At 34.4% G+C, this 14,915-nt stretch overlaps 2 protein-coding genes across 3 annotated transcripts; both read left to right on the top strand.

The window, feature by feature from the left end:
• Window positions 1–990: 990 nt before the first annotated feature.
• On the top strand, window positions 991–6,364 carry LOC108223009 (uncharacterized). Its single transcript, XM_017397079.2, has 8 exons — window positions 991–2,189; window positions 3,116–3,197; window positions 3,680–3,776; window positions 3,864–3,927; window positions 4,015–4,071; window positions 5,664–5,701; window positions 5,869–5,950; window positions 6,037–6,364. Exons 1-8 carry the CDS (start codon window positions 1,137–1,139, stop codon window positions 6,124–6,126), a joined length of 1,563 nt encoding a protein of 520 aa, XP_017252568.1. The 5' UTR covers window positions 991–1,136; the 3' UTR covers window positions 6,127–6,364.
• A 1,143-nt stretch (window positions 6,365–7,507) lies between these two features.
• Window positions 7,508–14,850, top strand: LOC108204908 (protein EMBRYO SAC DEVELOPMENT ARREST 30). Of its 2 annotated transcripts, XM_017374588.2 has the most exons (12): window positions 7,508–7,688; window positions 7,786–7,873; window positions 8,137–8,353; window positions 8,459–8,543; window positions 8,914–8,984; window positions 9,076–9,164; window positions 9,271–9,514; window positions 9,919–10,031; window positions 10,368–10,458; window positions 11,716–11,844; window positions 12,546–13,099; window positions 13,928–14,850. In XM_017374588.2, exons 3-12 carry the CDS (start codon window positions 8,189–8,191, stop codon window positions 14,361–14,363), a joined length of 1,977 nt encoding a protein of 658 aa, XP_017230077.1. In that variant the 5' UTR covers window positions 7,508–7,688; window positions 7,786–7,873; window positions 8,137–8,188; the 3' UTR covers window positions 14,364–14,850. The 2 variants fall into 2 exon arrangements, with proteins under 2 accessions (XP_017230077.1, XP_017230078.1); XM_017374589.2 differs by lacking the exon at window positions 7,786–7,873.
• Window positions 14,851–14,915: the final 65 nt, after the last annotated feature.

Raw genomic sequence — 14,915 nt, 5'->3', positions numbered from 1 at the left:
TTTAATTTATATGGAATTTTAAAAAATTGTATTTATCTATTATTGTTAGTTCGAATAAACATAATTTTATTTTATTTTTTTGAATTCCTAAATAAGAGAAGAGTTGTATTACCTTTAGAATCCAATAAGAATTGTATTATCTTTAGAATTCTTGAACATGATTTTTTGAATTATAACTATATTTTTTCTTTGAAATTTAAGAAAAATTAGAAGACTCAATCGAGTGAATCTGGATACGCCCGCATCCTCCTTTATATATATATATGAAATTTTAAAAAATTGTATTTATCTATTATTGTTAGTTCGAATAAACATAATTTTATTATTTTTTTTGAATCCTTAAATAAGAAAAGAGTTGTATTACCTCTAGAATCCAATAAGAATTGTATTATCTTTAAAATTCTTGAACATGATTTTTTGAATTATAACTATATTTTCTTTTTGAAATTTAAAAAAAATTAGAAGACTTAATCGAGTGATTCTGGATACGCCCGCATCCTCCTTTATATATTGATATATTGATGATTGATGATTCATCCACACCCAATGCTAGGACTCTTTCTTAATAGAAAGAAAATTTGCTTCTTAAGTTGATCATTTACTAGCTAAGAAGAACAACCATACGAATTGCTTATAAAATTTGAATTAAAAAACGGATTTATAATTATGATTTTCGTATGGAGTATTACATCATATTAATAATAATAATATATATTCAGAAATTTTGAAATAAATACTATTCAGAATTTGTTATTGATTTATTGGAGATTTTTCAATAAATTTTTTTCCTCAAATCAGAATATAATTGATAAATTAATTAATATACTGTTAATTGAGGATATTCAATTAATCGTAATTTTTAGAACAGCGTACCCATGTGTTATTTGTTTGATTAAAAAATCACTTAAATTGTGTTTTTATGAAAAAGTAATAATTAACTCTATAATATGAATCATATTACAAACACGAAACATCGTGACATGAATCCATATACAACCTTGAATTCAAAGAAATATTGAATCAGTAGTCCAATATAACTGAAGCCCAAATAGTAGATTAACGATCCAGAAGCCCGTATATACTTACACCTATACACACAGCAGCGCCGAGTCCTAAGAAACACAAAAACAATCCCAATGGAGCGCGCAAACAACAAACGCAGCCGTGAAGCTGCCGGAATCAACGCCGCCGCCGACGACAACATTGACCTCTCACTCCTCGAAGCCGTCGAGAAGTCGCAAAACTCCATCCAAGTCCTCGACGTCAAAACCCTAAAACGCCTCGTCCTCGCCTTCGAGCGCAAGTTCCGCGACAATATCGCCGCCCGCCTCAAATACCCCGACAATCCCGAGAAATTCGCCGACTCGGAGCTGGAGCTCCATGACGAGATCGAGAAGCTCAAAATCCTCGCCGGAGGCCCCGAATTGTACCCGGAGCTAGTGAACTTAAACACAATCCCCTCGATACTCTCGTTGTTGAATCACGATAACACGGATATCGCTCTCGATGTCGTAGGATTGATTCAGGACTTGACTGATGAGGATGTGTTGGAAGATAATGATGAGAATGCTCAGGTGTTGGTGGATTGTTTGATTGAGAACAATGTGCTTGAGTTGTTGGTCCAGAATTTGTTGCGATTGAATGAGAACGATAGCGATGAGATGGCAGGCGCGTATAATACGCTTGCTACCATTGAAAATTTAATTGAGGTTAGGCCTGCTGTGGCGGAAATGGTGTGTGAAAGGACTAAGTTGTTGAGGTGGTTGTTAGGGAAGATTAAGGTGAGGGAGTTTGATGGGAATAAGCAGTATGCGTCGGAGATTTTGGCCATTTTGTTGCAGACGAGTGCGGGGAATCAGAAGCGGTTGGGGGGAATCAATGGAGTGGATGTTGTGTTGCAGTCGGTGGCAATGTACAAGTCCAGGGATCCGAAGAGTTCGGATGAGGAGGAGATGGTGGAGAATTTGTTTGATTGTTTATGTTGTCTGTTGATGCCGTTGGAGAATAAGGAGAAGTTTTTGAAAGCTGAAGGGGTTGAGTTGATGATTATTATTATGAATCAGAAGAAGTTGTGTTATGGATCTGCGATTAGGGCGCTTGATTTTGCTATGACTAATTATCCTCCGGCTTGTGAGCGGTTTGTGGATGTTATGGGGCTGAAGACTGCTTTTCCGGCTTTTATGGGTAAGGCAAGTCCTACTCACCCCTTGATTTTCACTTCATATTTGTTATTTTGTTGTCTAAATTTTTGTGGGCACCATGTAACAATACATATAAATTATATAATAGATTTTACTTCTGTACACAATGGAGTTGATTGCATGTTCTTGTATTACTGTCCCAAGGTTATGTTCTCGCCATTTGTTATGTATCTATTACTTCATTTGCGTAAAACATCATTGTGGCTGTAATTAGTTTACCTTTAACATCTTGTTGCCACTTGATGGGTTAGATTAGGGTTTATTTCTAGTTCAAACAAAGTTTAGATATTGTATTTGTGTGTATTCTTTAAGCAACGATGCGAAGAAGTATTTGCATTTTAAAGTGCTAAGTGTAAATTGAACTTTCTTTTTAGATTCCCTTTTCCTTTGCACTCATTAAGTCCTGTTTTAAAGGAAAATTTGGTAATAGATTTTTGGTGTATTTGTTGTCTATTTCTGGTTAGTTTAATAGATATGACAGAGCTAGTCATAGTTGTATAGATTATTTAAAGTTTCAAAATGTAATTCGCCTAAGAATAGCTTGCCCTACCTGCTGTTGCCAAGTGTTTGGCCACATTTTGTATTTTGTTTTGTTTCACAATCTTGTGTACTTCTCTGTCTTACTTTCCACTATTTTCCATTTCTTTGTGGTTCTTATTCTGCTCTTTTTCTCTGAACAATATTCTGAGGTCATGGTATACTTGTCTCATAGTTCTTATGTTATATTTGGTTGACATCTCACTTGTTCAGTAACTTTGCAAGTTAGTTTTCTTTACTGCTGAATTGATGCACTATTTCCTAAATATGGGTGTTCATGTCTAAGCTAAGATTATATGAATCTGTTGTATCTTTTTATGCATGCTGCTTTTATTCAATAGGCGCACTCATCATTTAGTTATAACTTGCTTCTACAGGTTCCAATGAACAAGAACAAGAAAAGACGAAACAAAGAAGAACTTGAAGAGCGCCTTATTTCACTTGTTGCATCATTATTTGGTAAGATTACAAAACTCCAGATCCTTCCCTTTTTTCATGAACACCATTTTTATGCAAATGTTTGTTCTTTTATCTCAAATCGTACAGAGTTGGGTAGAGTTGTCTAAAAAATAAGTATAAAGAACTACATCGCATAGGTAAGAATACTGTAAGTTACATAAAGTATATAATCTTGGTGCCTCTCTAGTCTCTACTAATTAGCAGTTTTAATCCTACAATCGTATGTAGTCGATAAATTAGCTGATTACTGAATAAGTTATGATGAATATAGTTGTACATTGTAAAAATAAATAAATTACTCGCCAGTTAGCAAATTCAGTTTAATACATATGTTGAAGTTTGGACAGCAAGGACAGTAGGTTGATGAATGTATACTATTTTTCTAAAATCTTTTTTCTAATCATGACTTTATGACATGAAGATAATTCGCAGTGACTAGTAATAAATTGCAGGGCTAACACTTCATTATGTTTCTGTGGCAGGAGGAATTTCTAGAGGTTCTAGAAGGGAACGATTATTGAGTAAATTCGTTGAAAATGAGTTTGAAAAGATAGATCGGTTGATGGAGCTGTATATGAGGTAAATGCTTGCTTCAAGGAATTATTTAATCAGTTTTGATTTATAAAGTATTCAACTCATGATTCTGTCTTACCATTTCTTTGTCAGATATTCTAATAGAGTAAAAGCAGAGACTGAACGGCTGAATAACCACGAACTTGATGATTTAGAGGTTAGTTTAAAATTGGTTCTGTGTAATTTAACTTAGTTTACTTTCACTTTATAAGCTGGATTTGATAACTAATCTTCAATATTACAGATGGACGAAGAGGAAATCTATAACAGAAAGCTTGAATCGGGACTATATAGTCTTCAGGTTAGAATGTTTTTGCCTTAGTGTCTGTTTTTCTTTGGTGAATGACATTAGCAATCCATAACTGCTTTTCAGTTTTCAACATCTTTCATAAGATTCTCTCTACAACGAAATGGGGTGTGAATGTGTGACTTTGAATTTTCACAACCTTAACTTGTAGGGTTGCCATCTGTTTTCCTCTGTTTCTCTGGAGACATGAAGTTTAATCGCAAATCCTGTTATCTATAGCGTAACTTGTAGGGAGTAGGGACAATCATATATGACTAGATTTTAACTCAACTGGTTGATGTAGGAAATGAAACTTAACTATGCAGTGTTTTCAAGGGGTGGAGAGTGGGTTATACAGAGGCTACATACAGTTGTATATGAAATTCCAAGTGAATGATTATTAGTTTTAAGGAGCAGGCAGAACAATAAAATTAGTGAAATACTCGTACACCCAAAGACTATTTTGACGATATGAGCCACAACCTTTGCCCCTCGAAAAAACTGCTTCTATATTTTGCCTTCCCTCTGTGGAATAGAGCTTGTCCATAAACTGTTATATATACAAGTCAGCATCATTAGTTTAACGTGGTCTCGGTAAGTCGGCCACAACTAACATCTCTGTCATTGAGTAATTCGCTGGATTAATCAAGTGTGAGATGTACAAAATGAGTATCTGGCGCTCACCATCAGTGAGGTGCACAAACACTTGAGTCTATCTATAGTTGGCTTCCAATTGTTCGTGAGATGAATCTTCCAATCACTCTCACTTTGTTATTTCTTGTACCCACCATGTTTGACTAATATCTCGGCTAGAGTACCATTTGTTAGTTCTTTATCCCATTTAACGATCAGATTGAGTAGACAAAGAAAAGATGTTGTCTAGGATGCAATGAAGGCTATGCACATAAATCGGTGATGGTAATTTGTCCTTAATTTTGAAATAGAAGAGGAGGGAACTACCAAAATGACGTGGAACAAGAAATTAAAAACTAGTTTGATTATTTAATGTCACCAGTTAGGACTTAGGAATAGATGTGATTGTGACATTTCATATAGATATTTTATATATATTTACATTGATTAGGAATATTCTAGATTATAGTAGTAGAATAATAAAAGGATTTGTTTTCTTAATTATAAAGATTTTACTTGGTGACTGAGTGACTAAGTTTGAGGGATTTACTCCTTATAAGGACATGTAATCTTATATTATAACAAGAATTTGATTGATTATTGAAATTGAGATTGTTCTTCTCTTTGTTATGGGTGGCGTTCGTACCAAACTCTTCTCTTCTGAGGATTAAAAATCCTAGATTTCAGTCGGCCAGCGGTAGCTACAATAGCCATTACCCCTAGGATTTCTCAACTGCAGAAGAGAAGTGTTTGCATGGATTGCAATCCATAAGAAAAGAGAGAACAATCTCAGTTTCATTAATCAGTTGAAGTCTTAATAATAAAAGGTCACACCTCCTTCTATGGGAGTAGCAGTAACTCCCTAAAGTTAAATTCTTATAATAAAGGAAACAATGTTTTATTATTCAACTACTACTATAACAACAGTTGTTATGTATAAATTTAACACGAGTTTGTCTTTTAATGCGATGCAGTTGATTGCTGTTATTCTTGGCCATCTCTGGACATCTGAGTAAGTTGGCATGCCATGCCATACAACTTCTGCTTTTGCTAATTAACATTTGTTATTTTTATTGTAATTGGATAAAAAAGTTTGAACAGTGAACATGTTCTGTGCAGTGAACTTGTTATATAGTTGTTCTTTCCGCAATTGTACCTAATGATCACCTTGCCTTGCAGTCACTCTGGAATTAAAGCTAGAATAGAACTACTACTTAAGCAGCAGAAACTTACTAGGAAGGATGTGAGGGACATCCTGCAGGTATATTCTGTTGATCATCTGTTTATTTCAGTATAGGGTTGCATGCTTGTATTGTGTTGGTCATTTGTTCCTTTTGGTGCCCTCAGGAATACCATGATAATATCGGAGATCTTGATGGTCCAGAAGAGAAGGAGAGGGTGCAGACAAAGATTGAGAAATTCATATCAGCCCTTTAAAATTATAATTTGTTGTAGAACTGTAGAATCTACTCTTAAGCTGGTTTCCTTATGAAGCCAGAAAATAGGAAGTATTTTCAGATTTCCGAAAAGGGGAGACTTGCTTGCTTTAATGTGGATATTGGAAAAATTTATGTCTAGGCTTCAAAAGTAGATTTATGGAAGAACACATTGAAACGGACAAGGTTGTACTGCAAAGTTTTGAATTGATTATATTTTTAATATCATTGGACCATCACATCTGTTATAGTATGATATTTGAACAGAACATGAATTGATCTGGAATAGTCAAAAGGGCGTTAGTACTGGAGCATTCTTTTCAAGCATATTTTCTTCTGTATATGAACGGTATAAATCCCTCACAGAAGTGGAGACAAAACTCATGTTTGCATAGAAGTGATTGTCGATTGACGATGCTACTTTTCTAAGTTTTCTTGCTCTTTTTTAGTTGTTTTGCAAGGAGCTGGACACTATTTAATATTGATGTAGCACAATAAAAATAAGGGCAATGCTAAACAAGTGGCTAGTTATGATTGGGTGATTGATGAATCTGCATTATTATGGGAGTGAATTCAGCCAATCAAATTTGGACACATCATTTGAGAAAATTATTTGAGACAATTTTTTGGGGTCTCTAGCATTTTCCTAAAAATAAATCTAAAGTTATTGAACCTGACGAAGAGAGACAAATCCATATTTACTTTGAATATATAGTTATTGAAACAAAGCTGTTGTATTAAAATTATGGAATTAATTATTTGAAAAAATCTAAACGCAGACAAATATAAGTGAATAAAATCAGGGATGTGTAACATTAAATTAGGATAACGTAGCAAATCAAGAATCAAGATTAACCGGGTGTTAATTAGGAAGGTGTTAATTAGGGGTTAACTGAATGATCAGAAATTATTAATCAAGATAAGAACAAAAATTAGATATATTATCTTTAACAGTATTTTATATATTGGTTTAATTTATTATATAACATGTCATTTTATCAGAATTTATAGTGATCAATTGGCTGAAATCCAATCGAAAATACATTTCGTACTTTTTTTTTTTGAAAAATACATGTTGTACTTCTTTTTTTTTGACAAACAAATGATTTTATTAACAGAAATCACTCATCGGAACCCAACCGGGACAAACCCCCGAACTGCTAACTACAATCTGATTGTGAAACAAATAACGAGTTAAACAAATAGCCGTTTTGTTTTCAGATCGCTTAACACATAGAATATTTAAATTCTTAATCAACCGAATCAGAGATTTTTTTAAAAGAAAATATATGTATATATTTGAAAAAACTGACAAGAAAATATTGGCAGAAAAAGTAAAATATTTATTTATAATTTGAAAAGGGGAGTTAAAAAGAGCAGAGGAGGAGGGTGAGTCGGTCGATCTGAGCTGACATGCCCCAAACTAGAAAATCAATCTTGTTTTGTACACTACTAGTTTATTCGTACCGACGGTGAAACACAACGATTCAAACACACTCTCAATTCCCTTCCTTGTGCACCTGCTGCTCAAACCTCCTCTAAATCTCACTCATTGTTCTCTCTGTAAGTCTCTCTCCCTCTCCCTCTCCCTCTCTCGCCGAGATCTGTGTTTTTTCTTATATATATGTTTACACTACTATTTCATTCCCTGATTTCGCAGGACTTGTAACTGATTCGTTGATTGTCTTTGACCAATTCAAATTGCTGGATTAATGAATTACTTATTATCCTTTTCGTTCATTCTTGTGGTAATCACAAACACACTAATTTAGATTTCTGAAAATGTGTCATGTTTGTATAGTGTGACTCTAAATACATTTGACTCACACATACGTTTACTCTATCCACTGTGTATTGTGTCGAGATTTCATTTATAAGTTTCGCAATTATTTGATTAGTATACCGAAGGTTACAATGAGATGTCTGCTTTATAATGGATGATGTCCGTATGATTTGGAAGTTTACAGTTTGGTGTCGAAATATGTCAAGTCATTGGTGTTGTTTAATGCAGTTGTAGCAATGACAGCTCTGCTTCCTCAATACGTTGGATGTGAATTAAGATAATGTTCAAATCCAAAATTAAATGGGCTGGACTTGGATTACTGGCATTATCCTTTTTTTCTTTACTGGTGCACTTGTTTGTAGCCAATTCAAGTGGCGAGTTAGGGCATTATAGTGCACTGACAAGTTTTAATGAGGATTTAAACATTGGCGTTGGGGATAGACTGGTAATGTTTGTTGTAATTGCTTAACTTTGTTAACTTGTAGCATGCATGATTGTATGTGTAAGCAAAGATTGTTTTACGTTGTCTCTCTTCATCTGATTGTTACAGCCTGTCATATCTAGAAAGTTGTGGGGAAATGTGAAGTCCTTAGAGTCCTTGCAGCCATATTCAAAACCTAGAAGTAGATATCCTGGTAAGTTCCCTCCTTGCATCATTTCTGTTTGTAAATAGTTTTATTAGAAAGTGACCTCAGTAATTAAGGTCAATCATGTGCCATGAGATTTATGTTTCTTGATTTATCAAGATAAACTGCTCTCTATTTGGGAATCAATTTGTGATCAAAAAAATATTCTAGGCGTGGAATTTTCGAAATTTGAGTGAAACGAGAAGGAAAATAATTGTAACACTGAACGAAGTCCAGCTTGTTTTTCTCCTTTTATTTTTAAAGTAGAATATGTAATCTCTTTTTTGACTTAAAAATATTATTCATATACTTCTATGCAAACCAATAACATTTTGAGTTTGATTTTTCTTGTATAAGCCTTTTGCATTTTGACTTGCAGCTCCATCTAAGCGCAACAATGGCTTCATTTATGCCAAGATCTTTGGTGGATTTGAGAAAATAAGAACTTCTGTATGTTTATATTTTCTGTTTGATATTTCTCTTGGCTATTTTAAAGTATTTCTACTGAAGCTTCTAATACACGAGTTTGTCAACTTGCTAGATCTGTGATCTTGTTACCATATCCAGGCTTCTAAATGCGACCCTTGTTATCCCAGAGATCCAAGAAAGTACACAATCAAAAGGCATCAGGTAGATTGTGTCGCTTAGGCACCCAAGATACCAGTAATATTCCTTTTTCCTCGTCTTATTTAAACATTGTATACCTAAACATTTTTTACATCAAAATTTTTCACAGCTCGAAGTTCAAGAGTTTTTCATATATTTACAATGAAGAGCAGTTTATAGCAGCTCTGGCAAATGATGTAATAGTTATCAAGAGTCTACCATCTACACTGAAAGAAGCATGGAAACGCAAAGAATATAAAATCTTTAAGCCCAAGAATTCGGCCTCCCCAAGCTTCTATACTCGAGAGATTTTGCCAGAGCTGAAGAAGGCCAAAGTGATCGGGTTAGTGCTTACTGAAGGGGGCTGCTTACAGGTATCATTTGTTCTTTTCGATTCAGTCAGCAATAAAGTATTGCTTCTTTGGTTAAAATACTTTTGGAAGCTTGTTATTGCTTTTTCACTACACTCTGATGTGGAAATCTACAGTCTACACACTATGTAACCAATAGATTTTGTGATTTAATATTGCAAGTCAATAGTTATTTTTTGAGCTTGCATATAACTGACAGTTCTATGAAACTCAAAGATTTACATCAAACACCTATTCACGCATCTTAGCTTAGTAACATGCATCCCGACTAGTGCTCACTAAAAATTTTTAAAATGATTTTTTTAACATCTTTTTGATTATGTAAGATACCAGACATATAAACTTTCTTGGATGGTTGCATTCATATATGTTGATGAAAACTCTCTCTTGTTTTGTTTTCTTCCCAGTCTGTCCTACCTCCTAGCTTGGTAGAGTATCAGAGACTAAGATGCCGGGTAGCATTTCATGCCCTTCAATTCCGCCCAGAAATTTTGTCAGTTGCAAATTTATTGGTGAAAAGGTATATACATATGTCAAAATGTCGAGATGCAATATACATGCGTAACTTATGCTTCTTTCTTAATCTCTTTTTGGTGTGAAATAAGTTTAATTTTAACCCCCGAGTACTTGAAATTTAACATCATAGATGGCTCATTAAAGCCTGGAAGAGCTTCTTAAACATAAAACAAGGCAGAGTTTATGAAAGCCTTTTAGTTCTTTTAAACTATCGATATAATGTATTTGTATCAGGGATCACTATTCTAGCAGGACTTCTTTCTTTATTTGTGGTGTTCACTGTACTTGGTGCTATATTTTCTTAAATGATGGTCTTTTAGTTATGATTATTAATGTGCAGATTGCGAGCTTCAGGCCAGCCTTACCTTGCCTTTCATCCTGGGCTTAAGAGAGATTCTCTAGCTTTTCACGGTTGTGCTGAGATTTTTCAGGTACTTAAATATGCATTGAATTTGTATCGGCTAAACAATAAGAAATGACGAGGAATCAACACTATGGGGTTATTCACTTGGTTAATTATACCTTGCCTAGATATACCCTCCTATCTATGATTAACTATATATTTCATTGTACTTAATTATGAGTTTTATTTTAAATGATCGAAATATTATGCTATATGATTTTCTGAAAGTACAAGTAAAGATTAGAAATACCTTCTAGTTACAACTCAATTTGAAGGTCAAGTTTTGGGGTCTACAATTTAATTCTTGCGGAGAACATTATTTGGGCAGATTATGAACTATTGTAATTTGTTTATTGCTTTCATATATTTTCAGTTAATTTTTTAATATCATCTGTACCTTCGACTGTCTTCTTTACCCCCCCCCCCCCCCCCCCCCCCCCAACTCTCTCTCCCCCTCCCTCTGTGTGTACACACACGCACATATGGAAAAAAGATCAGAGATAAGCGGAGACCACTTATCAGTGGTCTATTCTGAATTCAAGTTGAATGATAATGATACATTTAATATACATTATTAATAGAGGATAAGAAGTTAATTGAATGCAACGAAATTATAGCATGAACATTTTACAATTCACAATCACCATTACAACAATTGTTTACAATTAGTTAAATTTATTTGACATATATCCTACATTTTGTGGATTTGTACTGAATTCATATATATATTGCACGAAATAAGTTTATTTTGGAATATATATATATACATTATACCTGTTCTGCAAGTACAACAAACACGGTTTCGCACTGCATTCTTCAAGTATAAACACTGTTCAGCACAGCATTCTGCTTCTGCAGGCAGATCAATATAAATTAAAATTGGACACAAAATCTGTAATGTAAAAAATAAAATCAGTTCAGTGATATTTTATTTTTTCTTGTCGTTGTGCTGAAATGAATCGAGATTTTATAACATGTAATTTTTTCCAACATATTCGCTATACATTAGCCTTACAATAAACTTAAAAGGTTGAAGTCTTTTTATGTGTTAATCAATCTACACCTTTCATTTTTTAATAATATCTGATGATTGGTTGAGACTTGAGAGGTCTTAGAGATTTGAACTTTAGTTGGTCTGAACCCAACTATACACGCACACACAGCCCTATTTATACTCAAAGATGTTATTAAATTATTCATATGACTTGTGTATGTATGTATGAAAAATCTACTCATGTAGGCATCATTTAATTATGCATTTGACTCTTTCTATAATTTTTTCCAGGATGTCCACACTGAACTCATACAGTATCGCAGAGCACAGATGATTAAGCACGGGATTGTCAAGGATGAATTGAGTGTAGATTCATATCTTCGAAAAGGAAATGGCTCTTGTCCTCTAATGCCAGAAGAAGTACGGAATCAGTAATTTACAATTTAATAAAGAGCATTATCATTTTAGTGTGATGGAGCATACTGCATAGTAAGGATATGAAATTGTTTTCCTTGATGACGCGAGCTTTCCCAGTTGTACAATCATCATTTTTATAAAATAAAATAACTGGTTATTAAAAGTAAGACAGGTCTAGAAGTTATATAGTTTACAGTAGAAACTTAATATATTAACATTTTCTCATTTCCAGCTTAATAGAGACAATGTTTTTGTTACCTTGATATATTAATTAACATTCACCAGTCCCATTGTTATTAATTGATAGATGTTCACTGTACTTAACATATAGGTTATAATGTGTAATCCATTAGTAAAAACACTTGTGATTTCATATTTATCTTAGAATGTTGCTGCAGAAATGAGATATATCCAATGGTGACGGTTTTCTTATTGGATGGATGTTTGGGATTTTACGGGTCCAGTTTCCTAACCTGTATCTCTCCTTTTTTAATTGCGTTCTGCTTTAACTGATGATGATAAGAGTCATATGAGTTGCATGAAGAATATTAAATGTCGTTGAAGTGCAATTACAGTTTGACATCTAATGTGAATTTATTGTTTCTTTCAATATAATTTGCTGGAATTATAAGAGATGGGATTATAAACTTTTTACTTGCATTATAAGGTTAATATGCTTATATGTTGTTGCAATGAACCTGTAGGTAGGAATTCTCCTTCGGGCTATGGGTTATCCTCCAAAAACAAGAGTATATGTGGCAGGGTCAGAATTATTTGGTGGCCAGCGAATCCTAATTCCCTTGCGTGCTATGTACACTAACCTAGTGGATCTCACATCTTTAAGCAGCAAGCAAGAGATAATTGATGTAATTGGTCCTGAAACCCCCATTCCTCTTGATGCTCTCCAGCCCCCTCCCATTAAAAGTAAAAAGCAATCACGAGAAGATTGGAATAAAGCTGGTCCTCGTCCTCGGCCTCTTCCTCCACCTCCTGGCCGCCCAATTTATCAACATGAAAAAGAAGGATGGTACGGTTGGATCGGTGAGAGTGATTCCGAGCCAGACCCCTCACCACTTAATTTAAGGATGCAAGCACATCGTTTGCTTTGGGATGCTATTGATTATGTTGTTTCCGTTGAGGCTGATGCATTCTTTCCTGGTTTTGACAATGATGGGAGTGGGTGGCCTGATTTTTCAAGCCTGGTAATGGGACACAGGGCATATGAGATGGCATCTTCTAGAACATATAGACCAGACAGGTATGGAATGGCTTTGATGTATATGTATGCTGGATTTTGAATTGAAGATTTTTGCACAACCTTGAGCATTTTGCTGATGAAACTAATTTTCTGTAGGCTTTTCTGTTTGTGTTGTTTCCTTTGCCTTGCCTTTACTATATAGTGAGCTCTTTCTCCATAAGACTATATCATTTTACTTAATTTCACCCCATTAGGTGTGGCTATGTTGGGTCATGTGTCAGGTCAGGTGATTCAAGCAAATATTGGTTAACCCAACACTAACCCAGAAGTTTATGGGTCAAAGTTCCCTGTTTCCACAAGAGAGAGGGTTTTTGGGTATTAAGAAATAGGGAAAGTGGGTGCAACTTGTGTTTATGACTAATATAGTAATATTGATATGATAGACATTTAACTTTTTTATTTAGCTATAATTGTCAGTTTAATTTCAGTCAACCTCAATGACCCTTTTTTTACAGGTCTATATTACTTAACTTTAAACCTGAAATTCTCAATTCTAATTTGTATTTCGGGCTGTGTTGAATCTCGTCCACTTCTATACTCCATTCCCTTGATCAAATACTCCAAGCTTTAGATAGTTAGTTGCAAGTCACACACACACACACACACACACACACACACACACACACATATATATATATATATATATATATATATATTTATATTGAATTTCAGCATTTATATTCAAATGAGATCTATTTGTGGATTACATGATGATTACACTGGATACATCAATATAGATTTGACAAAGTTAATTTCCATGTCTCCTTTAGTCCCTAGACTCCCTACATTCTATATGAACGCCTGCTTACATTATGATTCTCGAAACAGGAAATTTCTTGCAGAGCTTCTGAATAGTACGAGGGACCACCTTTATGATCATAGCCGCAATTGGACGATTTTAGTGCGAAATCATCTTAATGCTAGCTTGAGGGAGGAAGGCTTTATCAAAAAATTTAGTCAATCGAAACCCTTGTCATTCCTTTCTCATCCAATTCCAGAATGCTCTTGTAGAACAATGAAGACATCAGATATTCAGTCTGATTCAAGGAGTTCCAAAATTTCTAAGAATTTGTTTAAAGGCGAGGACGAGTGCCCAAGCTGGATGGAACGTACTCGAGCAGCAACGACCACACCGGAGAATGCAGCTGACGAGGATGAGGCAGAAGATGATATTGATTTAGGGCTGCAATATTCAGATTACCAAAATAGGAAGAATGATTCAACATCTACCGATCAGGATGAAGAAATGGATCCCAACGATTGATGAAATGGATATATAAATGTCTTCAGACGTCTGGGGCATCTTTTGTTCTGCTTGTATTGTTTTTTAATTATTTCTGACAAAGTTCTACAGGTGAAAGATTACTTAAAAAATATTCCTTGTGAAGGCAGCATCGCGGGAAATTATTCGGATTCTCTGAAGGGACGTGCTCAAGTTTTTTCAAACCCCTCAAGTTCTTTGAATAAAGGTTGGCAGGTATATGCTACTGCGGTGGTGGCTCACACAAGGACTTCTGTTGATAAATTTATAGAGGCGAAAGTTTTTGGTTTATTATTTTTGTCTTCATCGCATACTTCACTGTGAATTGTATAATTTTGACACGTAGGACTCTGATAGGAAAAACTCAGATTGTGCTTTACAGATTTATACCATACCAATTGAAATGCGGCTACAGTAAATATTGTTTCTGGAATTTTGTTCTAAGCTTATATTAGAAAGTTATAGCTATATGATGCTTGTGATTATGCAACTTGTGCCTTTTAGAAGATTATATATACCTTCTTGAGGTCATTCTCAGGAATAGTTTTCTCTTGT

The sequence above is a fragment of the Daucus carota genome, chromosome 1 (assembly GCF_001625215.2).
Source record: "Daucus carota subsp. sativus chromosome 1, DH1 v3.0, whole genome shotgun sequence".
Lineage (NCBI taxonomy): Eukaryota > Viridiplantae > Streptophyta > Magnoliopsida > Apiales > Apiaceae > Daucus > Daucus carota.
The sequence above is the reverse complement of the archived record's forward strand: the minus strand, read 5'-3'. Positions and strand labels throughout refer to the sequence as shown.

What these genes read in the sequence shown, in the direction of transcription:
- LOC108223009 (XM_017397079.2), top strand. Translation starts at nt 1,137, where the DNA reads ATGGAGCGCGCAAACAACAAACGCAGCCGTGAAGCTGCCGGAATCAAC. An exon ending in ACGAACTTGATGATTTAGAG is followed by an intron (nt 3,928 to 4,014) that starts GTTAGTTTAAAA and finishes TCAATATTACAG; the next exon opens with ATGGACGAAGAGGAAATCTA. An exon ending in CGGGACTATATAGTCTTCAG is followed by an intron (nt 4,072 to 5,663) that starts GTTAGAATGTTT and finishes AATGCGATGCAG; the next exon opens with TTGATTGCTGTTATTCTTGG.
- LOC108204908 (XM_017374589.2), top strand. Translation starts at nt 8,189, where the DNA reads ATGTTCAAATCCAAAATTAAATGGGCTGGACTTGGATTACTGGCATTA. An exon ending in GTTGTGCTGAGATTTTTCAG is followed by an intron (nt 10,459 to 11,715) that starts GTACTTAAATAT and finishes AATTTTTTCCAG; the next exon opens with GATGTCCACACTGAACTCAT. An exon ending in GTCCTCTAATGCCAGAAGAA is followed by an intron (nt 11,845 to 12,545) that starts GTACGGAATCAG and finishes ATGAACCTGTAG; the next exon opens with GTAGGAATTCTCCTTCGGGC.